Consider the following 13,242-nt stretch of genomic DNA (forward strand, 5'->3'; position numbering starts at 1 on the left):
GTATTACAGTCTTCCAGATGCTTGCACCCAAAAAACAATTCCAGTAAGTGCTTCAAATATAATCAACACTGATTTACTCAGAAAATGGTCATACCTTGATGACATTCACATCCCAGAAATTTCTGCTGAAGTAGAGTTGTTAATTGGAACTAACACTTCTCAGTTGCTGGAACCATGGGAGGTTGTTAATAGTCAAGGAGATGGACCCTTTGCCATTAAAACCCTATTGGGTTGGGTTGTCTGTGGCTCATGTAAAGATTGGAAAAATGATGATGTTTCTGTGAACCGAGTGTCTGTGGAGTCATTAGAGCTGCTATTGGAGAAGCAGTATGAGAATGAATTCAATGAAAAGGATGCTGAGGATTACGAAAATGTCTGCAAAGAGCGGAACCAACTTTTAAGAGGACCTCAAGGAAAGTAAGTCGAAGCTTACCTGTTGGTACCATGTCGGTGCCAGACCTATACTACCTGGAGGAGCCATTTTCACTATCCACCTGAGTGGCGCTGTGGGGGATAGTGGAAGGATATTTAAGGTGCCCACTAATTGATTCAGGGGTGGCGCACAGGAAGTCTTTTGTTGGGAGATGTTGAGTTCTTTGTTTTACCTGTTTATGCTTTTGTTTTGCAGGTTATTAAATGGATTGACATATCCAAACTAATTTTTTATTGAGTGTGACTTAGTGGAAGTCACAGAAACAAAGAAGATCCTAACAGTCGCGAGTGCATAACGAAACTGAAACTGAATACTTTGCTCATCTGTGGAGCTCTCAAGACAACAAGCAACGTTGAGATTATTTCATATTTTTCAGTTCTTGATGGTTTGTGTCCGAACTTGATGGAAATCTTCAAGAGGAAGACAACGGTGGGTTGATATTTCAGTTTTTTCTTGTAATGATATGATGGTTAGTTCATACATTTCACAAAAACTAATTCTTCCACCTTCCCTTGTGGTACTTCTCTATATGAACAAATAAAGATATATTTCTTTGTTCAACATTTAAGTGTGTGCAGAGCACTGAGCCGACAGTCATTGGATGTCTGGATTGTTGCACAAATACATTGCACTCAGTGGAGCAAATATTCTTTTGTATGTGATACTTCTTGTGCTGGATGTGTCTAGTGTTGTTCGTTTTACTGAAATAATTCTACAGAGGACACGTGCAAAAACTGTGCTGTGATTGTATTTGGAAGGAAATCGTTTCATAATTCAATACACGTTTTCTGTTTGCTGCATCACAGAAAGGTACTGTAAGGTAATATCTGCAGCAAAAAGTAAGAATATGCAGCTGTAATTGTTGGCAAAGACCCATTTTGATAGTTTTATGAAAACAAGGTCTCTGTTATTTTGGATTTGCATCTGGTATTTCAGCAACATTGTTAAAACATATTTGTTGCTTTGTTGTGTGTCTAAATGAAATAAATAAAATGAACTGCGTTGTGTGGTCATTAATAAATGAAAATTGGAATTTTCTTATCCCAAATATAATATTTTAAAATTTAATGTATTTATATTTATAATAAAACTATAAGTGTATTTTACTTATGATATTATGTTCTGCCTGTACTACTTTTAAGTAGACTCCACAATTTTTTTTCTATTGTTATTATTTAAACCATTTAAGTGTATATAACTTAAAAATTCTGACTACGGTACATTTAAGTTGACTATACTTGAACAAATTAATTTTCTCAACTGTAAATTACTTGACACAAATGGTTTAAATACAATCAACTTAACCGGGGTTTACAGTTTAAGAAGTAAAGTATAAGAAGTTTAAAGAGATCTACACTGTCTATTCTTTGCTCATTGGCCTCTCTCAATTCTTTCTTTCTCTGTGCTGTGAGCCCATCTGATCTGCAGATGATCAATTAAACACACAGAAAGTTTATTGATGATTTTTCATTGCGGCATTCGTTGCATTTGACCTCACTCACCTAAAATCAGGTTCATGGAGAAGGCAAGAGGTCCAACGGCCCAGACCAGTCCCTTTGTTGGATCATAGATGACTTCAGCATTACCCAAAACGTAACCTCCACCAACCCACGTGGCTGCAAAACAAGAGTGGACATACAGCCAATGAGAAAGTCAATAAAGTCAACTTCACCAGTGTTTTCTATAATTAAATTTCAAAAACATTCACCGATTTCAAAGTTGAGCCCCTACATGGGTTACTATTATGACCATCTGAGCCCCCATCAATGACGTTGTCGCTATCATCATTTTCATTACCTGTCATAGTAAATATGCTGACCCAGATGTTTAAGTTCTGTCCTCCAACCATTGCCACTTCACTACGGCTCCCAGGGCATTTCTTCTCCTCATGCTTGGACTTCTTGGATGCCCAGATGCCCGTTCCCAGTATGATTACGTAAAACACTCCTATGGACAGTAGTCCTACCCAGTTGACTGCCATCCTCAGTGTCTTTGGGAATGGGAAACACACATACAAGTTATTGCAGAGGTTTTGCAGCTAAGGAAAACAATGTAGTACATCACCAGTTTAACATATTTTCCTCGTCTTTTGGCGTGAGACTGTGTTCTTCTGATCTTGACTTGTTGCTACATCCTGCTTGCCTGTGCCTGTTAGTTTCAAACCCCCTGGAAATAAAAAGTATTCTCTACCCAGCTCAATGCCCTTTAGAAAGATTAGTCAGCTGTTGAATCCCGAAACTCAGCTTGTTGTGTTCTGGGTTCAGCCTTCACCCCGACACATTTGATCTGTTACTTAAATTAAGAATTTTGTGATGGTGATTCGAACCTTTTTTTCTGTTGTTTCTCGAGCGTGAGATTATTTCAGTTTGATAATTAAGACCGGTGACCGCTGGACAACGGGAGCCTGTGTGGGTCCATTGAAGAAAGTTATCTGGGAAGGTTCTCAGTCATCCAGGTATATGCAAAAACGTTAAGATAAAGTTTTTTGTTTTTTGTTTTTCCAGTCATCACAAATCAATTGTCCAATGAAGTTCCAGTTTGACAGGTATGCTGAACCAGTTTTCTGAATGTGGAAGGACTGTCATTAACCTGACAACAAAGTCCTATTAAGAGCAGATTTGGCAGTCACTTGAAGTCATTGTAATGAAGTGAAAATTAAAGTGTTGTACTGTCTGCGACGTGTTAGCTAATGCTTACAGTCAGTGGCGGTTCTACATTGAATTAAGTTAAGACGAATTACTGTTGTATAAGCATTGCAAGCATCATAGCAAAAAGGCTAACAAACGTATACCACCAATTAACATAAGCCCTTCATTCATGACATGGATACTGTAATCATACAGAGAGAACGTAGCATGCCTTTATCTCTTCTTTTTTTCCTAAACTGGTCACCTGATGGCTTTGACCTTTTTCTGTCCATCTCCTCCAGGGCTGTCACTCACGACCAGAAGTCAAGACTAAACCAGTTCACCTTGGTGACCAAATAATCGTTTTGTATTACCTATTTTTATTTGGCCATTTCACACAATTCATAAATACAAAACCGTGCAGAACTTATAGGCCTGTATTTATAATATTATGAATTAAATGTGCTTTATATGGAAGAAAGTCAAGGTGTGACTGACTTTAGGCCTTTTATACAGTGGATCCCCCCGTCCGTTCAATTTGGGAGAGACCCAGAGGTGAACTGTCCCCTTTCCCTTTCCCTTTCTCACGCACACGTTCTGTGCACGGCACCTTCTCAGCAAGCAGGGGCGTCTGCAGCTGCAGGGGTTGCCAATTTGCCAATTCCCTACACAGATATGACAGATAATAGAAAACCATGTAGCGGTGCAGGTGTATTTGTTTATTTTTTTTTCAAAGTGCTCGTGCCGCCCCAGTTGTGTCATGAAAAAATGCCGCCCCGGTTCGCCCGTGCCTAAAACCGCTACAGTAGTAGCCTACTGGTGAAATACAGTTCAGTGCAGCATTAAACTGCACTTTGCGTTTAATGTTTCTCAGTGGGTAAAATTGCAGTAAGGATTTATGTAGAGTACGTTTCTATGAGTGTTAACATTATGACTGGGGCTGCTTTTATACCTAATATTTTATTCTGATTCAGGGAGTAATGTTCTTGTTTCTTTTCTTGTTCTTTTGAGAAACTTTTGAGTCCATGTTTTAGTAACAGTCCTCAAAGTCAATTATCACTACAGTTATTTCCATGACGTTGTTAAAGTAATACATGTGACTATGCTCTCAGCCTGAAACACATGTAGTGACACGATTATTTAATATTCCATGCACGCTGTCAAACATATTGTTCTCAACCGCGACGGTTACACCCAACCCCCCAAAAAACAAAGTGGATGCCATGATAGCTCCTCAAATCTCTGTCAGCCTTATTCATATTTGAGTCATTTATATCTTTCTTTCTTATCTTTTTTTTTTTTTTTGGCAACATTCATTTAGGCAAGTGTTTTTCAACCACTGTGCCGCAGCACTAGTGTGCCGTGAGAGATCGTCAGGTGTGCGGTGGGAAATTATCCAATTTCACCTAATTCATTGGCCTAAAAAACATTTTTTGAAAACGAAATAATTATTATCTGCAAATAATATGCCTTTGTCAAGTGTCTGTGTATATATAGGCACCCATTTTATATTCTGTCTTTAGACCAAATAGAAAAATGGGTTTTCTGAAACCTCAAATTAAAGTGCAATAAACACGGACGTTCAGAAGCAGTGCAACTTCTAAGCAAGAAACATAATGATGTGAAACCATCAATAAACTGTGCTGTTTAAATATGTGCCAGTAAAAAGAAAAACTTATTTAGCTTCATATTACTTACCGCGATGGAAACTGTATGAATAGCAGGGTGATGCGCCTCCAAATGCCTATTCTTATATAGCCTATTCCTATAGCCTATTCTTCCGAGCTATTCCTTACCCTCAGAACTACAAAAGAAAAAAAAAAGAAGGGAAGAAGAAGAAGTAGGGCGAGGACCAGTTTTGCCAGACATACGATTATCACATCACCAGAAACTGATGACTGCTCATACAGCTTAAAAAAATAAATGAACATGAGCACGGACTCGGAGGACAGAAAGTAGGCCTAAAACAATAGAGTCCAGCAGCATAGACACGGACACCGGTAAGAAAACTGTTCGCTTTCTCCTGTTGGGGCAGTTCTGCATGCAGAAAGTATAGATCCGGTGCTTTTATTTTGATAGAGTTAACAATGAATCATTTTTTTCCCACAAATGTCAGATACTATTATTGCAGCCCCACGCTGTCAAAATACAAGATTTCTTCATTTCACACAGATTTTGGGCAAACGCCCCTTACCCAAACTAATATATACTAGCTACCTATATAAAGATAGTCAGTCCGCATGTATTTTGAATGTCCGATATTAAAAAAGCATCATATCATGTAAAGTAACAGTTTAGTGACATTAACAGAAAGGCGCACATATTTATCACCTATTAGTTTGAGCTCGTCTCGTCTTAGTCGCAGAGAAAAAAAAAAAAAAAAAAAAAAGTTCGTTGACGAACAGCGGCGTCCTTAGACCTGTTTTAGGGGGGCTGAAGCCCCCCTAAATAGTTTGGTGTTGTTCATTTTGCCTTCACTTCGTAGTGTACGGTAGAGAGAGCCCCTTTGGTACCTTGTTATCAATCCATTCCACTTGTTCACAACGTCCACATTACTGAAAGTCCAGTCCACGTTTTCCCTGCGACCTTGCTTGCGGCTCGGTAGCTACCTGCAGCCAGTGCCATAGAGAGAGAGAGTTGCGACACTCTTTGATGTCGCCGCTATGGCTGTCACGTGGTTCATGTAAACCCAATTAGTTCCAAAACATGCGCTGGCTGTCATGTTCTTCTATGGGACAGACAGCAGCGATTGCGTTATTGAACGGTAAATATAAAATAAAACACACACCCAAGTACTTTTTCAGCTGTTATTACATTATTGCATTTTTGTTAATGTCAGTTTTGCATTTGGAGAGGCAGGGTGACAACGAAAAACTTACTTAGATAAGTTTTAGGCTACATGGAGAGAAAAGCTTAGTGTTCATGTTCGCATGGGTAGTAGCACTGGCTTTAGAGGCTCTAACTTAACTTTTCCATATCATTCATCTGATGGTAGACGTCTCGTGATATTCATTTGAGCACAACTGGGCTGTATTAGGCTATTGATTCCCGTGATTTTGCTTATAAATTCCGATTCAGCTATTAGTACAAACAAATTAAGTACAGCCAACACATAATTAAAAGTTAGTATATCCCAAAATTCAATTAAATAAAAGTTGCTATAAAGGTGGTAGCGATTCATTACCGAACTACCTTCACAGCAGGGGAAGTCGCGCTGGCTAATTAGCAGGCAATGCTAGAAAATTAGCTGAAACAACCAAGATAAAATATAAATAATTACGCTGTGCATATACAAATGAAGACCAGTATAAGCATCGCAAAGGGCCTCTGACACAATATAGACAGTTGACAATTCAAAAGAGGTCGATATTTCAGCAGCTTAGCTCTGGAACAACTCAACTCGCAGCAACGTAAATTAATGAGGTCCAACGCCCAAATGACAGTGTTTGGAACTAATCCGACTTTCAAATCCGGAAGTAGGCGGTTAAAAGCGCCGCCATTTTTTACAACGGAGGTCTATGGGAGTCAGTGGCGTCGTTAGACCTGTTTTGGGGGGCTGAAACAAAAAAATGCCAACAAATTCAATATAAAGCGGCCAGCATATCAGTTTAAATAAATAATCATATAACCTGTCATTAAGGACCTAAATGTGATCATATATCTGTCAGTTTCCCTTCACTTCGTAGTGTACGGTAGAGAGAGACCCTTTGGTACCTTGTTATACATTCCACTTGTTCACAACACCCACATTACTGAAAATCCAGTCCACGTTTTCCCTGTGACCTTGCTTGCGGCTCGGTAGCCTACCGGCAGCCACACAGAGCCGGACAGAACACCGTGAGGAGAAGAACATGAATGGATGGATGGATGCGCAAATATATATAAGAAAGTTTTTCAGGAAAGTAAGTATTCATCACTGCTGGTAATAACAATTAGTTAGCTCCAGCCCCCAGCTAACAGCAGAAAGTCCCATGTAATTAATGAAATGCTCCATGTTTGACAAATAAAAACCTGGCTTCTGCGCACGCTGCTACTTAGCTAGATAGTTAGTCGGAAATGCATTTCCGACCTTGTTAGAGCTAATAAAGAAGTTTGGTGATATCAGGGTATAAAATTAACAAAGCAAAATCTTCAGTATTAATGCAAATGTAATTTAATGTTGTGGGACGGTTTAAATATTTAGGAATTCAAATTTTGCCTTTGCTATAATTTGCCACTAATGCCAAATATGAATCTTTAATGACAGATGTTAGTGAGTCACTTCAAAGATGGAAGTCACTACCAATGTCGATGATTGGGAGAATTAATATACTCAGTAGTCGAGTTGAGGGGGGATGGCATCCCCCCTGAAATAAAAACGATCAAAATCATCTCCCCTGTAAAACTCTTCCTGTACGGCTGAAGCAGGCTCGACGTCGGACAGTAGCCCGTTTATAGGGGTTCTCAAACCTAAACTTTGTCCCAGCACCCCTAAAAATTGTATACCAGTGGTATGATCCACCTCTCTCGTTTACCCCTCCCTCCCCCACGCACGCAGCGCGCACACACCTCAGGTTTGTCTGACCCAGGGGCGATTCTAGACCTAGAGCTTTGCTGGGGCACAGGCCCCCAACTCCCAATACATTAAAAAAATAATAATAATAATAATTAAATGTGTGCGCAATATGAAATAAATGGCTAGCCTAACAGTATAGGCTACTTTTACAGGGCTCTCTCTACAGTATACGTATAAATCATTATTAATTGTCCGCATGTGTGCATGCAGCCTACGCATGGTGTGAGTGTGTGTGTGAGGGAGAGAGCACAAGCTGGTAAACTGTTGCTAAATTTAGGCTACAATGACGCTAAGCATCGAAAAACAGATGCTAATTATGTGGGCAACATTCTCTAACAGCGATCAACTTGTCGTTTTTTCTGTAAAAACAAGTTGTGAATTTGTTGTAACATTAAAACAGGGGACGACTTACTCTGTGCTCAAAGTGATGTGACGAGCTCCAGCGGTTTCCACTGTGTACTGTATGTGTGTGTGTGTGTGTGTGTGTGTGTGTGTGTGTGTACATGAAACACTCGGAAGAATCATGTGAACGATTTTCATTAGTTGTTGCGTTCAATCTTACCCAGCTACAGAGGTGCTATTTCCTGATTAGCTATTATGGCCCCTTTCTTTTTGCTGGTAAGTGACAGGCTCGAGTCATGACTAAAGCAGGCACGGAGATGCGCTCATGAATGCCGTTTCCAGCGAGAGCAGCGCTAGAATTTTACTGGGGCACTGGAGACTTTTACTAAGGCACGTGCCCCAGTGAATAAGGTCTAGTAACGCCCCTGATGGGAGTGTCGCAACTCTGTCTCTCGATGGCACTGCCTGCAGCCACACAGAGCCGAAAAGAACACCGTTAGGAGAAGAACATGAATGGATGGATGGATGCGCAAATGGATATAAGAAAGTTTTTCAGGAAAGTAAGTATTCATCACTGCTGGTAGTAACAATTAGTTAGCTCCAGCCCCCAGCTAACAGCAGAAAGTCCCATGTAATTAATGAAATGCTTCAAGTTTGACAAATAAAAACCTGGCTTCTGCGCACGCTGCTACTTAGCTAGATAGTTAGTCTGAAATTTCCGACCTTGTTAGAGCTAATAAAGAAGTTTGGTGATTGTCTTGTTTTGTACGATGTATACAATAATATTCAGGACAACGACGTGCTATAACTGTACCCTTTTTATTAGCTCATTAGCAACAGGAAGAGAGTGTCACGTTAGACGGCGAACTGCAACTGTGGCTGCACTGACATGCATTAACCAATCACCATCCAGCATTCCAAATCATCCAATGGTTCTCACAATATTCTTGAACAATCTTTCTAACATATTCTATGTGAATATTACATCCCCCTTCTTTTGAAAAGATACTCAATGTACACAATATGCCTCTGAACACAATCCTCTTATCTTATCTGTGTGGTGTTAACAACATGAATTAACTATGTCATACAATAAAACCCAAACTCATCAATGATGCAATATATCAACATAACTGTTGCAATACATGTATATATGCATCTTTCAGCTATCCCTTAGCTTGTTCACAAGAGTATATAAACTCATTTCTCAGTGCAACTCAATAACATTTTCACAGTGCAACTCAATAACATTTTCAATATCATAACATAGTACAGTTTTTTTTTATATATAAGGGCAGCGATCCGCCTACACCCTTTTACATATCCTTATAAGTCCAGAACAACTCTGGGCTTAACTGCACGTCCGTACCTTGTCTGGTATGGGACAGTGTGAGGGGCTGTCTCACTCGTCTTTGCGGTTTTCAGTGTGGCACTGTGTGGTGGATCGTGTTGTGTAGTGTGGTCAGAATCTTCCTCTGTTTGAGTATGGTGTGTTTCTTTTGTGTCAAGGAGGTGACGTCTGTTTCGTCTGTACTCTCGTCCTTCAGCTGTGCGTATGTGGTATGATCTGTCAGTATCAGCTGGTTGGATGACAACTGCGGGCTTCCAGTATCCACGTTCCTGGAAACGAATGTTTTGTCCTTCATGCAGTGGTGACATTGGTTTGGCTGATCTGTTGTAGTATCTCTTCTGATGCTGTTGTTGGTGGACTCTCCTTGTATGAGCATCCCTGTGACTGACCACCCTGGGCTGGAGCTGCTGGTGGGTGCTGGGAAGAATTGAGCGGAAGCGACGGCTCATGAGCAGCTGGGCTGGTGATCTGAAGTGGTCTACAGGAGTATTATGACACTCAAGGAGACTCAAATAAGCATCTCTCTGATCAGCTTTAGCCTTTTCCATCAGTGATTTGGCAATCTGCACAGTCTTCTCAGCGAGACCATTGCTTTGGGGATAGTGCGGACTAGTGGTTACGTGTGTAAACTCCCATGCTCTAGCAAAGGTTTGGAACTCTTTACAGCTGTACTGAGGGCCATTGTCTGATATCACAGTCTCTGGTACGCCATGCCTGGCAAAGGTTGCTTTCAGTTTGTGTATCACAGCGGAAGCTGCGATAATAAGCTACTGTGTGTACCTATATAGTTTTCATTGTTCCATGTGAACAGGTCAGTAGCGACAGTCTGCCATGGCCTGTCTGGGATCTTGTGGCTTATCATGGGCTCCTTAGTGTTGGAAGGTCTGTGTTCAAGACAGGTGGGGCACTTTCCAACCATCTCCTCATTTTGCTTGTTCATCCCTGGCCAAAAGAGGATGTCACGGGCTCTTTGTTTGCATTTTTCAATGCCCATGTGACCTGCGTGTACTTTGGAGAGCATCTCTGCACGCAGTGAGGTAGGGATGATGATTTTCTCTCCCTTGAATATGATGTCATTCATCTGTGAAAGGTCATCTCGATAGTTCCAGTCTTCTGCTATACTCTGAGGGCAGATTCTCCTCTCCTCAGGCCATCCTTCTTTGACTGTCTTTCTCAGTAGCATGAGTTGAGTGTCCTTTTCAGTCTCTGCTCTGATCTCTTTCAGCTTAGTGTCACTGACAGGTAAGCTGCTGTATACAGTATGTACCTGCATGTCCATGCCTTCTCTGAGGCTGTCGTCCTGGTCAGATAGTGACTTCCTGGAGAGAGTATCTGCAACAGGAATGTCCTTGCCTGGTCCGTGGATGATAGTGAAGTCATATCTCTGTAGTTGTAGTATCATCCTCTGTAACCTTGGAGGCGCTGATGCGAGTGGTTTTCGCATAATGGACTCAAGTGGCTTGTGGTCACTTTCCACAATGGTGTGACGGCCATAGACGTACTGGTGGAAACGTTTGCATCCAAACAAAATAGCATATAGCTCCTTTTCGATTTGGGCATAGTTGATTTCACTGTCAGTTAGTGATTTTGATGCGTAGCCAATGGGCTTGCCGTCTTGTAGCAGGACTGCACCTAGTCCATACTTAGATGCGTCAACCTGCAGCCTGAGCTCTTTGCTAGGGTCAAAATATGCTAAGACGGGACCCGGCTCTTGAGTGATTAGCTCTTTCATTTTCTTGAATGCTTTGTCATGTTGCGCATCCCATATGAATTCGCAAGATTCTTTTAATAAGTGACGCATGGGTGTGTTCACGTCTGAGAGCATAGGGGCGAACTTAGATAAGTAGTTAACCATGCCAAGTATTGTTTCTAGCTCACCTCTGTCTTTGGGTGGCTCCATGTCTCTCACAGCTGCGATTTTGGCTGGATCAGACTTCACTACATCCTTTGTGATGCGGTGCCCAAAGTAGCTGACTGCAGTGGCACAGATTGTGCTCTTTTCTGGATTGAGCTTAACCCTTCGTTCTCTGGAGCGTTGCAGCATAGCACGGAGATTTTCATCGTGCTCTTCCTTGGTCCTGCCATAGACGAGGATATCATCGACTATCGCCGTGACTCCCTGCAGACCTTCATAAGTTTCATCAACTTTCCGCTGAAACTCATCTTGGGCAGATTTCACTCCGAAAGGTAGGCGGAGGAATCTGTATCGTCCGAACACCGTGTTGAATGTGGTCAGCTTGGACGACTCTTCTGTGAGCTTTATAGCCCAGTAGCCTGACCTAGCATCCATAACGCTGAAGTAGCAGGCTCCTGCCAACTTGGATGTGACATCATCGAGGGTAGGTGAAGGGTAATGTGGTCGTTTGATAACCTTATTCAAATCTTTGGGGTCGAGGCACACTCTCAGTTTGCCTGTGCGTGGCTTCTCTGCTGCCACCATCGAATTGACCCATTCTGTTGGCTCGGTGACTTTCACAATGATCTGTTGTTTCTCCATAGACTGCAGCTCATCTTTCAGGCGATCACGCAGGGCGAGAGGAATACGCCTCGGCGGGTGAACTACAGGTGTTGCATTGGGGTCAATCTGAATTGTGCACTCACCAGGAAATAATCCTATTCCTGTGAAGACATCTGCAAACTCATTCAGGATTGATGCGCCAGGTGTGCCAGTGACAGACAGTATGAGTTTAATGAGTCCAAAGCCTAAGCACGCTTTCAGCCCTAGCACTGGGGGTGCAAATGTGTCAACCAAGTGAACTTTAAGCATTAGCTGAATGTCTTTATACTGGCACTTAATGTTGCACTTGCCTCTGACAACCAGTCGCTCACCACCATAGCCATAGAGTGGGTGAGTAGAGGGCTGAAGTACATGCTGAATTTCCAGTCTTTTGAAAACATGTGTGGGAATGACATTAGCTGAGGCTCCAGTGTCTAACTTAAAGCTAACTGCAGTTTTGTTTGGGCCAACTTGCACATCTGCAAAAGCTTGCTCTGTATCATTAGTGTTTTTTTCTTGTGTCACTGCATCAATAAATAAATCCTCATTGTCTGTTTTCCTTTGACTTATCTTCACTTACTGTGTGTACTCCTTTCCCTTGTTTAGAACGACACACTTTTGCAAAATGATTCCACTTGTTGCATATCTTGCACTGTTTTCCTTTTGCTGGGGAGCTGTCTTTTATTCCGTGAGCCTTGTTTCCGCAGTAGCCACATGTTTTGGGGCGCCCTCTGTCTCCCTCTGTCCTGAAGACGTTGCCTCTGCTTGTCTTGTCCTGGCACGTTTTCCAGACTGCGCTCCTTGAAGACTGCCGACCGATTGCATGAACGGTCTGCTCGTGTGGCCCACTGTTGCCACCAGCTATCGTTTTGAGCTGTGCTTGTGCTAGCTCGTGAGACCTTGCAATGTCTATTGCTTTATCCAACGTTAGATCGGACCCGACGTTCAGTAGTTTCTCTCTCACTCTTGGTGAATGAATCCCAAAAACTATACGGTCTCTTATCATCTCTTCACTGTTAGCATAATTACAGTCTTTCATAAGCAGCCTCAAATTGGTCACAAACTGTTCAAAGGGCTCGTTGCCTCCTTGTATTTTTTCATGGAATTTGTAGCGAGCAAATATGACATTTGTCTTCGGCATAGCATATGCTTCAAAGCGGTCGTAGTATGATTTCAGTACCTTTGCCTCATCTTCCGTGAGTGTCCATGTGTTATAAATGTCCCGGCCTTTATCTCCGACCCATAAGAGTAGATAGCTGCACTTTTCTTCTTCCCCTTTCTTCTTGAATGGGCCAGAAAACATTAGCTCCACGTGAAGTTTAAACTTGCGCCATGCTTTGGGCAGGTTGCCAGCCTCCCAGTCCATACGGGGCGACGGAACTCCAGCGACGTCCATTTGTCCTCTGAGATTCGTTTTTTACTCTGACACCATGTCTT

At 41.8% G+C, this 13,242-nt stretch overlaps 1 protein-coding gene across 4 annotated transcripts in view; it reads right to left on the bottom strand.

Annotated features, from left to right (window-relative positions):
• LOC311508698 (high affinity choline transporter 1-like) overlaps positions 1-13,242 on the bottom strand; it is a 39,456-nt gene that overhangs the window by 6,721 nt on the left and 19,493 nt on the right. For all 4 annotated transcript variants that reach the window (XM_084573612.1, XM_084573615.1, XM_084573614.1 and 1 more), the window contains 2 exons: positions 2,231-2,423; positions 1,936-2,049 (listed from right to left, as the gene is read on the bottom strand). In XM_084573612.1, the coding sequence (XP_084429738.1) occupies positions 1,936-2,049; positions 2,231-2,423 (307 nt within the window). The remainder of the gene's footprint in view (positions 1-1,935; positions 2,050-2,230; positions 2,424-13,242) is intronic.

Source organism: Chelon labrosus (genome assembly GCF_963514085.1).
Source record: "Chelon labrosus genome assembly, chromosome: 23".
In the NCBI taxonomy this organism is placed as follows: domain Eukaryota; kingdom Metazoa; phylum Chordata; class Actinopteri; order Mugiliformes; family Mugilidae; genus Chelon; species Chelon labrosus.